General features: G+C 43.9%; 1 protein-coding gene and 1 pseudogene across 6 annotated transcripts; one reads left to right on the top strand and one right to left on the bottom strand.

Annotated features, from left to right (window-relative positions):
* Positions 1–2,363: 2,363 nt before the first annotated feature.
* On the bottom strand, positions 2,364–9,348 carry RPSA (ribosomal protein SA). Of its 6 annotated transcripts, none has more exons than XM_021713996.1 (7): positions 9,273–9,320; positions 8,203–8,368; positions 6,898–7,016; positions 4,081–4,326; positions 3,215–3,343; positions 2,935–3,104; positions 2,364–2,646 (listed from the first exon to the last, which is right to left on the bottom strand). In XM_021713996.1, the coding sequence occupies exons 2-7, from the start codon at positions 8,333–8,335 to the stop codon at positions 2,583–2,585; spliced, it is 861 nt and encodes a 286-aa protein (XP_021569671.1). In that variant the 5' UTR covers positions 8,336–8,368; positions 9,273–9,320; the 3' UTR covers positions 2,364–2,582. The 6 variants fall into 6 exon arrangements, with proteins under 6 accessions (XP_021569671.1, XP_008059383.1, XP_021569670.1 ...); XM_008061192.2 differs by having other exon boundaries at positions 2,480–2,646; positions 2,939–3,104; positions 9,277–9,348; XM_021713995.1 differs by having other exon boundaries at positions 2,480–2,643; positions 2,939–3,104; positions 9,277–9,348.
* A 4,786-nt stretch (positions 9,349–14,134) lies between these two features.
* LOC103263520 lies at positions 14,135–18,094 on the top strand (annotated as a pseudogene).
* Positions 18,095–18,922: the final 828 nt, after the last annotated feature.

Below are 18,922 nucleotides of genomic sequence, written 5' to 3'. Positions count from 1 at the left end.
CCCAAGGTGTGGGATTACAGGTTGAGCCACCGAGCCCGGCTCACCTCACTTTTTTAATGCTAAGTCTCAGATGTATTTTTTTTTTTTTTTTTTTTTTTGAGTTGGAGTCTCACTCTGTCACCCATACTGGAGTGCAGTGGCCGCTCCCAGCCACCGCAGCCTTGACCTGCTGGGCTCCGGTGATCCCTCCGCCTCAGCCTTCCAAGTAGCTGGAACCACAAGCGTGCACTACCACGCCCAGCTCATTTTTGATTTATTGTAGAGATGAGGTCTCACCAAGTTGCCCAAGCGGGTCTCAAACCCGCGGGCTCAGGCAATCCATTCACCTCAGCCTCCCAAAGGCTCAGGATTACAGGCTGAGCCACTGAGCCCAGCTATCAGATATATTCTTAACCACCTTCTATTCCCTCAGAAAGAACTCACTAGTATCTACCAAGTGTCAGCTTCTACGATAAGGTTGATTTCAGTGGAGATGCTCAGATTTGCCCTTTTACTTGAGATGTTTCAGAACATGTCTAATGTCCAGAGTCCTATGACTGTTGTCCAAGATGCTTATGGGAAAAAGGGATAACTCCAGAGTTCTGTGTGGGATTCTTTTTTTGGAATCTCTCTGTAGCCCAGACTGGAGTGCAGTGGCATGCTCTTGGCCACCGCAGCATCAACCTGCTGGGCTCAGGTTCTTTCCGCCTCAGCCTTCCAAGTAGTTGGAACTACAGGCGCGTGTCACCACGCCTGGCTAACTTTTTTATTTACTGTAGAGACGAGGTTTCACCAGGCTAGTCTCAAACCTGTGGGCTCAGGCAATCCTCTCCCCTCAGCCTTCCAAAGTGCTGGGTTCGTAGGCATGAGGACAGTATATTTTGCCTGGCCTTCAGAATTTCTATAAACACAGCAGACAACCCAAAAGTGTACCAAAAACTGGAAACTGTGATGAGAACAAAAGAAATCTTAAGGCATGTGATAACTACAGGAAGCTCCATCTCAAAAATCAGGTCCAACAAGGGAATGAGTTAATGAGGGAAAATCTCCCATATGAAGTGCCAGGAAAAGACAGGAAGCAGGGATTACCCCGCCTTAGCCAAGGCCTCAAACTAGGCATGGGGCTGCAGCAACCGTTAGACTCAGGATAACACCAATAGGAGAAAGTTGCCAGTGGCAAGCTGCTGAGCACCCAAGGGACACAGATCACCATTTAGACTCAGGAATACCTATGAGCACCACCAGGCAAGAGAGGTTTGAACTGGCTTGTTTAAAGAAGCTATCCCAGACTGTGAAGCCACTGGTTCTGCAGCCATAGGGCAGCTGCTGGATCCCACGGGCGTTGACCAAGATCTGGGCCAGCTTGTCTTAGTTGGGCCAGAATTCATTAGCAGCTGGTGATGGGGGGTGGAAGGATCTAATTCTCAGAAGTTAGCTTTGGATGGGTTGAAGCTTAGGGAAAACCAAAACCCACCCAAGTAAACCTGTCTAGGATTTTCAAACTTCCACTATGCTTAATGTGAACAACTCCTGCCAGGGGGCAAGTACCTTGTCCCCAACCTTACATTCTAGAAAAAGCGTTCTGTGGAACTGCTCTGGAAATGCTATAAGGCAAGACCAGAGCAAGAGGTAAGAATGCAACAAGGTCTCTGGGCTGGAAATACTCAGCACAATGGCAGGGTTAGTTGTCAAGAGCATGCTGAAGGGGAGGTGAACTAGAAAACTGCTCCTGTTGGAAAGGACTAAGTAGTCCTGGAGAGATCAGCAGTTGACAGATGGAGTAACCTCCATGTCTTAATAGATTTTTCCAGAGACTTTCAAAAGCCAGGAAAAGCCAAGGTTCTCCTACCCCTAAACACCCTCCTTCACCCAGAACCTGTTGGCAAGTTTTATATCCCTTAGTCCTTAGCACCCCAGATTCAAGCACTCAGCGTCCTGTTGATCCAGATTCCAGCAATCCCTAACCGCCTACAGCCCCAGAAACCTTAAGGTTCACCGAATACTATTCCCATTGGAGACACGGTGTGGCATACTTGCCCAAACTTGCTCTTTAACAGCCAGAAGCACACTTGTCCCAAAGTTAGGGTCCCATAATTACCTCGGCACTACTGGGAAGGGCCCCAGATAGGGAAGACGACTGAATCTCCAGGGATTCCAAGAGTTTCATTCAAGGCAGGTCTGCAGATGCCAGAACCAACCAAACAGCAGGACTATTACTGAAAAACAATTTATTCTAAAATCTGGGATTTACAGAGAATTATCAACCATATCAAGGTTGTGGAATAATATTCCTGGGGTTACCACCTATGTATGTGCAATCACTTAGACCTATTTTCAGGACACAGAAGTTCCTTACACATTAAAGAATCTCAGGAAACTCCAAGTGGAAAACAATATACTTTATAGACAGTTGGCTATAGAAATATAGCTGAAGTGACATTAAGCAATCCCAGGTATTTTAATCTGGAAAAAAACAAAAACAAAAACCGAAACAGACACAATCCTTAGAAACAAGTTTATTTTCCGCCAACCTTATTTCCGTGTTGCTTAAGAGCCTGTGTTGCTTAAGAGGTTAAGACCACTCAGTGGTTGTCCCTACCCATTCAGTGGCCTGAGCAGTGGGAGCTGCAGACCAGTCTTCTGTGGCAGGCTGAGCACTCCAGTCTTCTGTAAAGAAGATACCAAAAAAGCCATCAGCTCTGTCCCCCAATATAGTATTTTCCTTACACCATCCCCAACAACAACCAAGCAGTAAGTACTGCATTATTTATTTCAGAGGACAAAGCTGATGGCCGGCACATTCCAAAGGCACCTGAATTCAACCTATGTATTTGCAGCTATAGTACATTAAGATGAAAACCCCTAACACTAGTGTAATAGCCACACAAAGTATTAAAGTTACAAGTAAAACTTAAAAGTTCCAAAGCACAGCATGATGCACTTGTGTCTGGATACATACCAGTAGGAAACTGCTGAATTGGCACAGAGGGCACCTGCACACCTTCAGACCAGTCTGCAACCTCAGGCTGAGTAGCAGTGAACTCAGGAGCTGGAGCAGTCCATTCACCCTGAAATTCTTCTTTGGTCACAGCTTTTTCAGCAGCAGCCTGCTCTTCCTTTTCAATCTGGTTACAAAAAAAAAGGCTTAGAGGAACTGACAAACTTTGCTTCCTAGAAGCGTAGATCAATGTCCAATTCGCTAATGTGACCGCAAGCCTTTGTGGAAGAAGCTTACCTCTTCAGGATCTCTGTAGAAGTAGAGATCAGGCATAACCTCCCACGGGTGTTCACGGGATATGGTGCCACGCATGCGCAGAACTTCTCGAGCCAGCATCCACCACATCAGACCCACTGAGTGAGCTCCCTGCAAGAGTGCCAGATTATTAAAAAGTGACACCTGGTCAACCCAAACAGCAAGCACCTCCCCATTCACCTCGCTTGCTCCTACATCATCTAGGTGCCTTGGTACCAAAAGTACAGACCTTAGTTTAAAAGCACAACAAGAAACTACATATCAGAGTCCTCAACCTTGTCTGCACACTGGAATCACAGGTATTAAAAGAAACAACACTGTAGTCAGGACTCCACCCCATGCAATTAAATGAGATCCCTAGGAGTAGCACCTGGACATTGGCATTTTTAAAAAGGCTTTGGGCAATTCATGTGCAACTAGGGTTTTAAGACCAGTTACAAATGAGCCAACTTGAATCACATACAACCCACCTTTTTGGAATCCTATAGCAGAACTCATCAAGTAGATGTGAAAACAGAAAGGCCAAGTAATACCTGAGGCCTAAGTAGAGCAAGAAATATGGACAAAGGCAAAAGAAAACAGATCATTTTTCAAATGTTTCCATCTTTCCTCAAAGTTAAGGCAGCATTGACATTACACTTGTAGCAAGGATTACTATCAAACTCCACTCATTGGGCCAGAGACCCTTGTGGTGTTAGCGAAAAACTTGCCCCTCGTGTAGCACACTACCTACACTTGAGAGTTCATCAGCCAGTCAGTGGCCTCAACTCCAAGCTCTAACAATGTGCATAGGAATGCCTAGCTTTTCTAGAGTACTCATTCACAACTCTACATCATGAAGCCATTACCTTATTGTTGCACGGGATGGCAATGTCCACATAGCGCAGAGGAGAGTCTGTGTTACACAGAGCAATGGTGGGCAGGTTAACATAAGATGCCTCTGTGAGAGGCTGGTGGTCAGCCCTGGGATCAGTAACTACCAGCAGGCGGGGCTCCCGAAAGGCTGCCTGGATCTGGTTGGTGAAGGTTCCAGGAGTGAAGCGACCAGCGATAGGAGTGGCTCCAGTGGCGGCAGCAAACTTCAGCACAGCCCGCTTTGAAAAAGAGTTAGTACCCCAGAGATGACTTCTCAAAAATGAACGCATCAAATTGAAGTGTTAATTCTTCTATGCCCTCTAGCTTAACTGAAAGCACTTACAAAACGACAGCCAAAAAAAAACACCTTAACCCCTTTCTGCTGAGAATGCATTTCCCACTCCCAATTTCTCCCTCAGGAGCCTGGCGCACAGGCAACCACTCTTCTGAAGGCTCCAGGACCACACTGCCTAGTTTTAAGTACCAAGTGGGCCTCTGTGATTTGGGCAAGATATTCACGTACTTCTAATTTCCTGAATATATCTAACATAGAACAATGTGTTGCAGCCAGTTAAGCACTTATGACTTCTGGTCAGATTTTATCCCAGCTACCCCATATAAACCAGGCCGCACTCAACTTTCTTCACACTCTTTTCCTTCTCCAGAGACTATTTCCTGCATTCCCTTCAGAAAAGACTTGACTGCTTTTCTGCTATATCCCAAGCACATATCAACACTACCCAGTCCAATCTAGAAGCGCAGTAAATTTTTCTGAAGCAATGACAGTGGTCACTTGGTTCATTCTACATCAATTAAGCAAAACTTTCTTCCACCATGTACCAAACTACATAGAGTCCCAATCACAAGTCAGCCCTTCAGGAATAAATAACCTTCTGCAAAAACACTCATGGGAGCCTCTCGTCAAAAATGAAATAGAAAGTCTTACTTCATCATCTTAAGAAATCTGTCGAAATATGTCACATCCAAATCAAGTTTTAAATCTGACAAATCTAAGTGGATGAAATCCGAGTTAGAATTCATAAGTCAGTTTAAGAAATCTACTAATTTTCTCCATAGAAAAGCAAATTGTAAGCTGGGAAGTGGCTCATGCCTTTAATCCCAGCACTTCGGAAGGCTGAGGCAAGAGGATTGCTTGTGTCCAGTAAATGATCAGCCTAGGCAACATAGCAAGATCTTGTCTCTAAACACACACACACACACATTAGCTGGGTGTGGTGGTGCATACCTGTAGTCAAGAGGCTGAGGCAGAAGGATCTCCTAGCCTTGAGCCCAGGTCAAAGAAGCAGTGAGCCATGATTGTGCCACTTACTCCAGTCTGGGATGCAAATCAGTCTCCAACTCAAGATAAAATACTCACCTAATTGTCAAAGTAAATCTAGGGCAAAAAGATCTAAGTTTTACCTCACTTTTAAAAATACAAATTAAGCCAGGAGCAATGGCTCAAGCCTGTAATTCCAGCACTTTAGGAGGCAGAGGCCAGAGGATTACCTGAGGTCACGGGTTCAAGACCAGCCTAGGCAAACTGACGAGACCTCGTCTCTACAATATATCAAAAAAATTAGCTGGGCATGGTGGTGCGCACCTGTAGTTCCAGCTACTTGGAAGGCTGAGGTGGAAGGATTGCCTGAGCCCAGCAAGTTGAGGCTGTGGTGGAGTGTGCCACTGCCCTCTAGCCTGGGCAACAGAGTGTGATTCCAACTCAAAAAAACAAAAATACAAATTAATTTATTTTTCATTGAAGTTGGCAAAAATTCATTAATATTTGTTTGAGACAAGGACTAGTAGCCTAATCGAAAATCTTTGCAGTGAGTGGGTGTCACATTCTTTGTCCCAGCATTTTATCATTCTAATACAAAATAAAAATGAAAATCCCATGTATGTTGAACAATTCAATATTGGCAAGTCCTATGCTTCAGTCCAATTGAAGATTTCTCATGTATCTGTTGGCTGCTCACATGTGGTACATATACCCGATGGATTATTTATGCAGTCACAAAAAACAAAACTTTGGACTTTGCAACAACTTGGATGGCTTTAGAGTGTATAATACTCAGTGATTTATCACAGAAACAAAGATCTGAGTACTACATGCACTCAGTCATAAGAGGACCCTAAACATTTATTGTGATACTACAAGAAAAGGATTGCCAGTAGGACACTGCAGTGGGGAAAGGCATATAACATCAATAAGGGTACCCAAACTTTACCAGCAAGATGACCACTTATGTACCCAATCCTGAACTGTACCCATCTTTAAAATAAAAATAATATTTAAAAGTGAAAAAAAAATTCTCAACGGTGGAGTTATGGGTTATTTTTACTTTCTTTTTCTCCAGCTGGGTAGTGTTCTAGGAACCAACTGGCATCACCAGCTACCGTTGTTGAGAGGCTGTGTTCATCTTCAGTGAATTTTCACGGACTGTGTTTGTCCATTTCATGATGGATGATTTATGAGTGCACCTGCTCACACTGTACTTAGGAATTCAGCGGGTTTAAAAAAAAAACAAAAACAAAAACGGGACAACTCCCATGCCCCAACCTCCCTATTCACCCAATCTAGCTGGATCTGTTTCCCCAGATGAAAAGTCCTCAAAGGGAAATGTTTTAAGCAGTGGAAAAAGAGTCTCAATAGATGTACTGCATCAAATGGAGAGTCCTTTGAAGGTGACTTAAGTTTAAACATTTAAGAATACACAATTTTTTAATAGATTCTTTTTTTGGGTCCCCCCCTTATATATTTCCCACAGTATCTATAGATTTCTATAAAAAATAAGCATTGCTTCACAAACCTGGCCAGTATTCCTGGAAGATATGACACTGACATCAGCAGGGTTTTCAATGGCAACAATGGCACGAGCTGCAAGCAGAAGCTTCTCCCAGGTCCTCTTCAGATTTATAATGTAGATGCCTAAGTGAGGGAAGGAGAATATTAACACTTGCCCTAGCTGTGAAAATACACATCATTCCAAAAAATTGAGTGTATGTGGCAGCAAGTACTATCAAACTCCAGTCATGGAGGCAAGCTCTACTGGTGTTAGCGAAAATCCTGCCATTAATATAGCACACTTCCGACACTCAGAAGTTCACAGGCCAAGACTGGCCTCCACCCTGAGCTTTAATAGTGTGCAGCCTCGATTCAGTCAGCAAAGCCCATTATTTTCCTTTTTCTTTTCCTATAATAGGACTTCACCAGCCTCCCTGCACTCCTACATGTTTTTACCCACTTCCTGACTTCTCCCTTCATTACCTACATTGATGCCAGTTTCATTCTAAAACCCCTGTACAGCATACCATTTCCAGGTTTAAATTCTTCAATGGCTTCATCTCCAAAAGCTAAGGTGCTTTAGCCAGTTTAATGTCTCCCACATTTTTGTCACTACCTATCTTCCCTCTTCGACAAACTGTTTATTTCCACCTCTGGCCTTACTTTTCTCTCAGAATTCAGTCAAATCTTTTATCAGTACCAATTAAGTTGAATGGACTTTGGAAGGCAAGTTATTAGGCACTCAGCTAATAGGTTTCTTCATCTTCACATCTCACACCTTCCTGACTCAGCCCAAGTCACATCACTTAAAAGCTTTATGTGGTACCTCATGCCTGAAATCCCAGTACTTTGGGAGGCCAAAGAGAGTGGACCGCCTGAGCCCGTGGGTTCTAGACGAACCCAGGCATCTTGGCAAGGCCTTGTCTCTACAATAAATAAAAAATTAGCTGGTCGTAGTAGCACACACCTGTAGTTCCAGCTACTTGGAAGGCTCAGGTGGAAAGTTCACCGGAGCCCAGCAGGTCGATGCTGGGGTGGCCATGAGAGTGCCACTGCACTCCAGGCTGGGTGACAGAGTGAGACTCCAACTCGAAAAGCTTAACAATTGCCATATTCTTTCACTGGTGCCCAGGAATCGTTCCTCCCAAAACAACCAGAACATTTCCTTAGTGCTAATGCACATTTCCAATCTAGGAATCCGATTTTGTTTATTATTTCGCAGAGACCTTTGAGGCAGAGATGTCAAAATTATTTCACCCAGTACTCCATCAGAAGAGGTTGAAATTTCTACTTACAACTAAATAACAAAAAAATTAAACCAATGACCGACCATCACTCTTCCTTTTATAGATGTACTGTTCCATTTGGAAGTCAAGGTTGGTGCCACCTAAGTGGGTGCCTGCTGCAAGGAATTTGAGGACATCCTCCTCCTTCATTTGCAGGACATCAAGGGCTCCGGACATTGTGAAAGTTTCCCTTTAAGTTACGACGGGAATCTGAAAAACAGTTAACAATCTAGTTCTTTTTACTCCAGTGAGTCAAGGGCAGTCGCTAACTAATCCACTTAGGGGTGGCTAACTACTACCAATGAAGGCAAATTCATAACATAAAAGCAACCAAGGACTATCCCCCTTCTACATTATGCATTGAGATTACAATGTAATGAAGGCAGAAAACCCAGTGGAACATGAACAGACATACGCCCCAGATTACAGAACTTTAGTAAATCTTGCTGAGATTAATAGTGTAGACGGCAGCATATCCAGGAAATCCAACTAGAAGGAAACAGTAAACTGAAATTCAACACTTCACAAGTTACCCAGGAACTAAGGAAGAGTGACGGACAAGCAAAAGTAACAACCAGATGTGAACAGAGCAGCCCAGCCATGTTTGGATACACAAGGAGAGGAAATGTAGGAAACACGTGAACTGGCCTCAGACATTTCCTAACACATTGCAGGTGGGCGCTTTGGAATTACTTCGCCAAGCAATTTTACAACTTGTCTCAAAACCCTGCGAAGAACCTTAACTCCTGACCAGCGTAACGTGATCGGGAAAACCCGACCAGTACAAGTCGCTGGTACAAATCAGCGCCTGGACCTCGATCCACCGGCAGTTTACAGGGGCGACGCAGTGCATGTTAGCCCGCGTTCTGCACCCCTACCCCAGCCCCGGCCCAAACCCTGGGACTGGCTAGAGCGCGGCCTCCGCCGGCGCCCGGTGCACTATGGGTCCCCGCGAGACAGGGCCCAGCCACGTGCAGGCAGCTGGCCTGAGGCAGCGCGCACCGAGGAGACACACCCGGCCCCATCGGCTTCCATTCTTAGTCTTCGCAACCCTCATCTGAGCCGGAAACTCGTTCTGGTGACCTGGGGAGGAACCAGGGACCCCACAATGGACTCACTGAGAACAACGCCGTATGGACCCCTCTGCGGGTAGCGCGGAAAGGACAGGCTGCCGGAAATGACGTTGTTATATACTCCATCCTCAGCCAATGGCAAAGAAAGACGAGCGGAAGTAGGGCGGAGCCTCTCTTTCTGGGAGGCGGGCTCCTGGTTGCGCGGCGCTTGGTGGCGGCCTATTCCGAGCTGGAGGGGTTGTGTCTTCGGGGCTTTCCAGTACCACAGCGCCGTTCCGCGCCTTTCCCGACATAGTTTCTATCCAGAAGGCAGAAAAGCCAGCCCGCCAGCCGAGGAGTTCTGACCCAGCCGTTTGTACCTGTGAACTTGAGCCGCGTCCTGAAGCTGCAGCTTCCAGACCTGTCACGTAGGGAGGTTTGTTCAACACAACAGGCCTAAGTGCTCGGAAAACAAAAGCTGAGGGCTTTAAGTGTTCACTTACGAGAAGTTTCCCTAAAAAAAATAAAAAGGACAGGATTGCACAAATTGTATACATAAGATTTTTTTCTTTTTTTTTTTTTTTTTTTGCTTTGGTGGAAAAATGTTGCAGTATCAATAGGAGATAAGGTTTGGGTTTTTATTATGATTATTATTTTAAAAGATGGCCGGGCCGGGCTCGGTGGCTCAGCCTGTAATCCCGCGCCTTTGGGAGGCTGAGGTGAGTGGATTGCCTGAGCCCGCGGATTCAAGACCCACCCGGGCAACTTGGCGAGCCCTTGTCTCTACAATAAATCAAAAATCAGCCGGGCGTAGTAGCGCGCGCCTGTAGTTCCGGCTACTTGGAAGTCTGAGGCGGAGGGATCGCGGAGCCCAGCAGGTCGAGGCCGCGGTGGCCTGGAGCGTGCCACTGTAACTCCGGTCTGGGCGACAGGGTGAGACTCCGACTCAAAAAGTTAAAAATTTTTGTTTGCTTAATTTTTGGAGCTGGTAACACTTGTTGGTTCAATCCTCTGTTTTGGGATATTATATTCATATTATTTCTTGCTTTTTGATTTTTTTCTTTCAGAAAGACAAATACCTTCTCCAATACATTATTATTGTTTCTCTCTCTGAAATTCAAGGTTGTATATTACGACTTTTTTTTTTTTATTCAATAGGTTCACGTGCAGGTTTAGCAACGGCACTTTGTAAAGTGAGGCTTGAGCTATTGAGCCTGTCAGTCACCCAAGAGCTAGTCACAGTAGCCAGTGAGTAGTTTCAACCCTTGTTCCCCCTCTCTCCCTTTCCCCTTCAGGAGTGCCCCAGAGTCTGTTGTCCTCATCCTTGTGCCTGTGTGGATACAGTGTTTAGCTCTCACTTATTAGAAGGAACATACAGTATTCAGTTTTCTGTTTCTGTGATAAGTTCACTCAGGATGATGGTCTGTAGCTACATCCATATTGTAAAGGACATGATTTTGTTCTTTTTTTTTAAAATGGTCATGTAGTAGTACATTGCGTATACAGAGGGTGCCAAAAAAAAGTATACTTTTTTTGGTTTTGTTTTTTGTTTTGAGCCAAAGTCTCACTGTCGCTCAGGCTGGAGTGCAGTAGCATGCTCATGACCACCGCAGCCTCAACCTGCTGGGCCCAGGTGATTTTCGCTTCAGCCTTCCAAGTAGCTGTAACCACAAGCATTCGCCACCATGCCTGGCTGATTTTTTTTATTTGTTGTAGAAATGAGGTCTCACCATGTTGCCTAGGCTGGTCTTGAACCCATGGACTCAATCAATCCTTTCTTCTCTTCCTCCCAAAGTACTGGGATTATTGGCATGAGCCACCGTGCAGGGCCAAAAAATATATACATTTTTTTTTTTTGAGTTGGAGTCTCACTCTGTCACTCAGACTGGAGTGCAGTGGCCGCTCCCGGCACCACAGCCTCGCCTGCTGGGCTCCAGCGATCCTTCTGCCTCAGCCTTCCAAGTAGCTGGAACTACAGGCGGGCGCTACCATGCCTGGCTAATTTTTTGATTTATTGTAGAGATGAGGTCTCGCCAAGTTGCCCAGGTGGGTCTCAAACCTGCAGGCTAAGGCAATACATTCACCTCGGCCTCCCAAAGCGCTGGGATTACAGGCTGAGCCACCGAGCCCGGCCTATACATTTTAAGAAAGCAAAAAACCTTTAAAATTGTAGTACACAATATATACCAATAACAAAAGATGAATACAAGTCACATTTGACTTCTGCAATTATAAAGGGTGCTCAGCCTTCCAAGTAGCCGGAATTACAGGCATGCGCTACAACGCCCAGCTAATTTTTTTTGATTTATTGTAGAGATGAGGTCTCGCTGCCCAGGCGGGTCTCGAACCCGCGGGCTCAGGCAACCCACTCACCTCAGCCTCCCAAAGGCGCCGGATTACAGGCTGAGCCACCGAGCCCAGCATAAGATTAATTAATTATTAACAACAACAACAACAAAAAGGCCAGGCACAGTGGCTCAGCCTGTAATACCAGCACTCTGGGAGATTGAGGTGAGAGGATTGCCTGAGACTGGGGTTGGAGATTAGCCTGGGCAACTTGATGAGGCCTCATCTCTACAATTAAAAAAAAAAAAAAATAGCCGGAAGTGGTGGCGCATGCCTTTAGCTACTTGGAAGGCTGAGTCGGAAGGATCACCCGAGCCCAGCAGGTTGAGGCTGTGGTGGCAGTGAGCGTGCCATTGCACTCCAGCATGTGTAACAGAGCGAGACTCCAATTCAAAAAAAAAAAATTATTCCAATACAATACTATGCAGGCATAAAAATAATTTAAATATGTTCTATTGTTATAGGCTGAAAAGAGGCCATTTTGGTTATGTTAGAATAGTCATTTAGAAAAAACTTAAAAACTTGTATTCTTTTGTAGCTGAGTTGGGCTAAACATAAAAGCTGCTTAGATTCAAAAATTTACATTTTCTCTGCCGCCACCTCCTTCTCTCCTAGCACGGCCTTGCCCTGGCCAATCCTTTTTTTTTGAGCTGGAGTCTCACTCTATCACCTAGGCTGGAGGGCAGTGGCATGCTCATCGTCACCCCAGCGTCGACCTGCTGGGCTCTGGTGATCCTTCCACTTTGGCCTTCCCTACAGGCACTCCAAGCTAATTTTTTATTTTTATTGTAGAAACGAGGTCTCCTCAAGTTGCCTGGACTAATCTTGAACCCATGGGCTCAGGCAATCCACTCGCTTTAGCCTCCCAAATTGCTGGGATTACAGGCTGAGCCACCAAGCCAGGCCACCCTGGCCAGTCTTATCTAGTTAGCCATTGCTGGTGCTGAAAAGGAAACAGCCAGGCAAGCCAGACCACCTAATGATTAGATGAAAACTTGAAGCGGGCATTGCCCACCTCCCCTCCACCTGTGAATACAAGGACATCGGAGTGTTACAGGCCAGGGCTCTGGGAATAAAAGATTGTTACAATTATATTTTAAAACAATTTAAAGTTACCATCTTAAATGTCATGATTTTCTCTTTTTTCCAAATACTGTAATGGTCAGCCCCTTCCTTTAAAAAAACTGTAAAAACATATTGTAAGTTCCAAAATGTTTTCTAAAATGTCAGCATGATCAGGAGACTACGTCACGTTGGTGGTCACATATCAAACATCGTTAATGTAAATCTTGACTCATGCAAAAACTGCATTTAAGTTTCAAACTCAGGGTGAGTAAAGGGCTATGGATTTTAGGTATAAATACTAGAATGAATTTGTGTTGCTTTGGGTGGGTTTTTGGCAGTGATGCCAACTGTCTCCCTATAACCTGGCTATGAAAATTAAACATTTCCTTTTCTCCCAGTCTCTGCCTCTTGTATTTTAATTGACAGTGAGGGATAGCAGCCAATAGTTTGGATTGGGCCACAACACTATGATATTAAAAAGAATTGCAAGATAAGGATGATTATGAAAAAAGAAATGTTGAAGCCCTATACGTGAAAAGATGACTGTGTGATTATGAAGAAATAGTCCATAGCCAAATTGTTAATTATGCAATAGGTCTCAACCCTAGCTGCACTTAGAATCACTTGGAGAGTTTTTAATCATACCATGCCCAACCCTAAACCAAAAGTAGTTCCCAGATAATCCTAATTTGTAGCCAGGCTTAGAACCACTGATTAACTGTAGAGAAACTGGATGATTTCCCCCCCTCATTTTTTAGTATTTTTCAAAGAACACAAGATTGTTTTTAAATTAAACAAAAACCCATTTTAATAGAGCTGACATAGAAGGAAAGGAATAAACAATTATCATGGCTTTAAGCTTTTCTAAAACTACTGAAAACATCTGAAAATAAAAGGAAGACTTAAAAATACCTATCTGAAAACAGAATGAATAGAGCTTTTACGGACAGTTTGTAAGTGTAGAATTTCTCTGGGGAACCTTCTGGGACACCCCCAAACCATCTTAGCAGCTCCCCCTAGTCACTTGGAGTCTCGTGAATACTTACATTATAACCAACAGGACATTTTGTAGTAATTATGCTTAGGTCTTTGTTTCCCCAACAAAATCATAAGATTTTTTTAAATAAAATAACTTTGTCCTTGAAAATTGATCTGTATGGTGAAAATTCTTGGCAAGGGAATGAGAGAAGTCCAAAGATGAAAACGAGCTGAGTTCAGTGGCTCAGCCTGTAATTCCAGCACTTTGGGAGGCCAAGGTGAGTGGATTGCTTGATCCTGTGGCTTCGCCACCAATCCGGAAAACTTGGCAAGACCTGGTCTCTACAATAAAAATCAAAAGAGTAGCCGGATGTGGTAGCGTACACCTCTCTGGCTGCTTGAAAGGCTGAGGCGGAAGGATCACTGGAGCAGGTCGACACTGGGGTGGCCGTGAGTGTGCCACTGCACTCCAGCCTGGGTGACAGAGAGACTCTGACTCAAAAAAAAAAAGTAAACTTCAATGTGGTTTACCGTGATGGATGTAAACCACATTGAGGAGTTGTTGCTGTCTAAGAGGCAATTGTCAAGGTACTGTAGATCCCCAGCCAAATGTCCTCCCTTCCTCAGCCTCCTGGTCCTCTGCACAAATGTCTTTATCATTTTTTGTCCATACCTACTTTTAATAAACAAAAATCTCAATGCCTTCCTTTTGCAAACTTTTATTCCAGGGGTTTGTATTTTAAAAGAAAAACGGCTTAGGTGGCTCAGCCTGTAATCCCGCGCCTTTGGGAGGCTGTGGTGAGTGGATTGCCTGAGCCCATGGGTTCGAGACCCACCTGGGCAGTGAGACCTCATCTCTACAATAAATCAAAAAATCAGCTGGGCTTGGTAGCGCATGCCTATAATTCCGGCTACTCGGAAGGCTGAGGCGGAAGGATTGCCGGAGCCCAGCAGGAGAGGCTGCGGTGGCCGGGAGCGGCCATTGCACTCCAGTCTGGGCAACAGAGTGAGACTCCAACTCAAAAAAAAAAAAAAAAAATTTTTAAAACACAAAATTGTCTAGGGACTATATTTTTTGAGGGCTACATTTCACATGGCATTGGGTGGCTAGGAGAGTCCAGAGACCCAGAACATGAGGCACCTAGCTGGCCCCAAGCATCAAATTCATATTGGGTACCTTCCTTTCTAGACTAGACTTCCTCCTTGCTCCTCCTCATTTGTTTGTCTGATATCCAGTTGTTTTACAGTCTTCTTGATGCCCCATACCTGTAATTGCCTAAACAATATTCCAAAACACTTTTCCCTCCTTTTTTCTAAAGCTCTTATTCCTTCACTTAAATGATAATGGCCCCTTCTTTCTGCCAAAAGCATTCTGCCTACAATTTTCTCTATACTTGGCACATTCTGTCTTGTACTAAGTTCATGCACTGAAATCCCAGCTTCACCACATGCTGTGATTCTGAAGCTGAGAGGTTGGGTCACTTAACCTCTCCCAGGAAATAAAGAGCTGTTGATAGTTCAGCGCCATCCAGTCCACAAGAGCCCCCGCGCCTGGAAATCCTGTAGGATGCAAGTGAGTAGAGAAGGCGCACTTGATGTTCAGATCTTGTTTCTCACTCCCACAGTATACTGTTGCTGAAGCAAGCTAGACCACTTATCATGCAAAGCCAACCTCAAGCAATGAGAGATAGTGGAAGAAAACTGACTCTATTCCAAAAGCTGGCAGATGGGGAAATGGCCAGACTATGCCTCAAAGAAACCATTTTATGGCTGGGTGTGGTACTTGCAATCTCAGAACTTTGGGAGGCTGAGGTGGGAGGATCACTCAAGCCCAGGAGTTCAAGATAAGCCTGGCAACATAGACCCCATCACTACAAAAAAATCAAAAAATGAGCCAGGTGTGGTGGTGCATGCCTGCAGTCCGAGCTACTCGGGAGGCAGAGGCAGGAGGATCTATTGAGATCAGAAGTTTGAGGCTGCAGAGAGCCATGGTTGTGTCACTGCATTACAGCCTGAGCAACAGAATAAGACCTCTACTCCAAAAAAAAAAAAAAAAAATTCAAATTTTTAGGCTGAGTGCAAGAGATTAAAAAGGAAAAACTTGGTATAAAGGCATGGCACAGGTTGTATTTCGATGACTTATCTTGGGTAGTGTCCTCCTGGAGGTCTGTTTGATGTTATTTGAGCTGCAGTCAGGTTATGGATCAACTGGTGACTATCCCCAAAGTGAGAGTCCTGAAGTCAAACTGTTTTAAGATTAGCTCCTGAGATTTCTAGGCAAGCAAAGGTCAGATAAGTATGCATGGTGAAAAGAAGTTTCTAAAACATGTTAAAAGATAGGGGGAAAAAACTTTAAAATACGTTTTAAGGACTGGGCACAGTGGCTCATGCCTATAATCCCAGCACTTGGGAGGCCAAGGCTTGAGCCCAGGAATTTGAGACCAGCTTAGGCAGCAGAGTGAGACATCTCTTAAGAAAATTAAAAATAAAATTTAAAACTAAATGTTAGGTGGGCATGGTGGCACGTGCCTGTAGTCCCAGCTACTTCGGAAGTTGAGGAGGAAGGATTGAGCTCAGGAGGTCGAGGCTGTGGTGAGCCATGATTCTACCACTGTACTCTGAGTGACAGAGACCCTGACTCAAAAAAAGGAAAAAAAAAGTTAAGACTTAGATGCTCAGTTACAATACTGGTTAGTAAAAGTAGTATTTAGCCACTATTTGAATATTTTGTGTACTGCTTCTATTAGGTTAAAGGGGACTAGCTGTGTGGATAACCTGACTGCTTTCTGTTACAATGTAAAAGATAAACAGCCAGTGAAAAACACTATATGCCAGATGTTTTGCTGAGCACTTTGTAATGTATTAACCAAATGAGGCAGGGACTGTCATCACTATCTTCATTTTACAAATCAAGGGAAGGGAGACACTGGATATTAAATGACTGGTTATGAGGACCTGAGCAACTATATAAATTACTGGCTTCAGGATTTATTTTTAAAGTTTTATTTGGAAATTTAAAAAATATAAAAAGGCCAGCTGGGTGTGGTGGCTTACATTTGTAATCCGAGTACTTTGGGATGCCAAGGCGAAAGGATCGCTGGAGCTTAGGAGTTGGGGACCAGCCTAGGTAATATAGAAAGACCTTGTCTGTACAAAAAAATTAAAAAATTAGCCAGGCGTGGTGGCACATGACAGTAGTCCCAGCTACTTAGAAGGCTGAGGCAAAAGGATCACTTGAGGTCAGGAAGTCGAGGCTGCAGTGAACTGTGATATATATATACTGGGAGACGGGAATTGCAGGTAAACATAGATCAATACAAGAAAGAATATACATTGGTTTGGCCCAAAAAGGCAAGACACTTCAAAGTGAGGGCTTATAAGTCATAGGTGTGTTTTAGGGATTCTCCAGTTGACAATTGGTTGGCAGAGTTAAGCTTGAAGTCAGTAGAAGGAAATGCCTGGGTTAAGATAAGGAGGTTAGGTGGCAGCCCTCAGAAAGAGTGGATGATAAATGTCTCTTTTCAGATTTTAAAGGTGTCAGACTTTCAGTTAATCTCTCCTAGATCTGGGAAAGCCCTACAAGGAGAAAGAAAGATCTGGCTACATTAATAGAGATTCTCTACAAATGCAAAATTTCCCCACAAAAGATAGCTTTGCAGGACCATTTCAGTCTGTTTGATCTCTGGCAGCCATTTCAAAATATGTCACAGAAACATTGAGGGAGATCCTAGGAAAGCAAAACGGAGGAGTGTGTCTAACCTATTGGTCTGCAACCTGGCCTACAGTGGGAAACTGAAGGAGAGGATCCTCGTTGATAAGTCCTTGGCTACTAGAACTGACCAGGACAGCAGAACTGCATTGCCTTGAGTATGTTCGGCCGGACATACAGAAATTGTTGAACTTTTGTTGCAGCTTGGAGTGTCAGTGAATAACGACGATATAGGTTGGTCTCCTCTTCATATTGTTGCTTCTGCTGGCCAGGATGAAATTGTAAAAGCCCTTCTGGGAAAAAGTGCTCGAATACTGTCAATAAAAACAGCTGTACTCCCCTACATAATGCGGCTTCCAAAAATAGGCATGAGATTGCTGTCATGCTACTAGAAGGTGGGTTTAATCCAGATCCTAAGGATCATTATGAGGCTACAGCAATGCACTGGGCAGCAGCCAAGGTCAATTAGCCTGTGATGAGAAGAGAGTGGAAGAAGCGAAACTGTTGGTGTCCCAAAGAGCAAGTATTTTCATGGAGAATAAAGAAGAAAAGACACCTCTGTAAGTGGCCAAAGGTGGCCTGGCCTTTAAAACTCAAGAGAATGGTGGAAGGTTAAGCTTCTTGACTATATTCTTACTTTGTATGTTTTGTTGTCCCCAGTGTCCTGGAAACTAATATACTTGTGCACAAGACATCATCTATGAATGATGCAGTTTTCTCACCTTCAAGGTCTTATAAACATGTTGACTATTGTTCCTGTTGAGATAGTCATTCTAAGCTTACAGCTTGCTTTCTAGGCATTGAATAACTTGCGATTGTTCTACTTTCATGTTTTATTCTATATTGAATTTTGGTTAATTCTGAGTAAGTGATTCTGTGGGTGTTGAGTCTTGGGCACCCTTCCTTGCACCTTCTATCTCCATTTGAACCAGGAGAGCCCTGATAGCAACAGGCCAATTGTTCTGCCAAATGGTTCTAGGTGGATTTTAGATTTTCCTCCGTACAGTTGAAACACATCCTGACTTGTTTTTCCAGTACACTCAGGCCTATGCCAGATACTTTTGGTTTTTTTTATTTTTTCAAACCATGGTATTTATTTTTTGTGATAGGAGGAATATTTATATATTTTAGTGGACCAAATTTTAAGTTGGAGGGCACACTCTAAGATCATGAAAAACAATAGCCCATGTACCTAAGTATTTTTCTGATGAGCTGTTTCTCTCCAAAGTAAAATGTATGGTTTTTAAAAAGGAAGTTTTAAAGCACCTATTTTAGTTTGTCCTGTATTGAAAAGGCTGTCAGTCTTGTTAAAAACACATGTAACAAAAATTTATTTTGATTAAAAAAATGTTGAAGAAGAAACCTATTTTGGGGGAAAATATTTTTATTTCCTTCAACAGCTGCTGTCTGTCATGTGATGCTTTACCAAAGTCAGGTTGTAAAGTAAGCCATATTATATAAGGTTAATACAAACCCATATGATGAGATTCTATTGTTGAACCCGGGACTCTAATGAGAGAGATATAGAGACCACAAAGAGCCAGCTCCGATGCAAACACACGAGGGTCTTTATTCAGGCTCGAGTCTGGGCTCACGCTCGAAGCAGCAGCTTCA

The sequence above is a fragment of the Carlito syrichta genome, unplaced genomic scaffold (assembly GCF_000164805.1).
Source record: "Carlito syrichta isolate Samal-C Ts95f unplaced genomic scaffold, Tarsius_syrichta-2.0.1 Scaffold305140, whole genome shotgun sequence".
NCBI lineage: Eukaryota > Metazoa > Chordata > Mammalia > Primates > Tarsiidae > Carlito > Carlito syrichta.
The sequence above is the reverse complement of the archived record's forward strand: the minus strand, read 5'-3'. Positions and strand labels throughout refer to the sequence as shown.

Coding starts and splice junctions, on each gene's coding strand:
- RPSA (XM_008061192.2), bottom strand. CDS start 8,335: ATGTCCGGAGCCCTTGATGTCCTGCAAATGAAGGAGGAGGATGTCCTC. Junction 3,344..4,080: donor CCATCCCGTGCAACAATAAG/GTAATGGCTTCA, acceptor GCACTCTTGCAG/GGAGCTCACTCAGTGGGTCT. Junction 3,105..3,214: donor TCTACAGAGATCCTGAAGAG/GTAAGCTTCTTC, acceptor TTTTGTAACCAG/ATTGAAAAGGAAGAGCAGGC.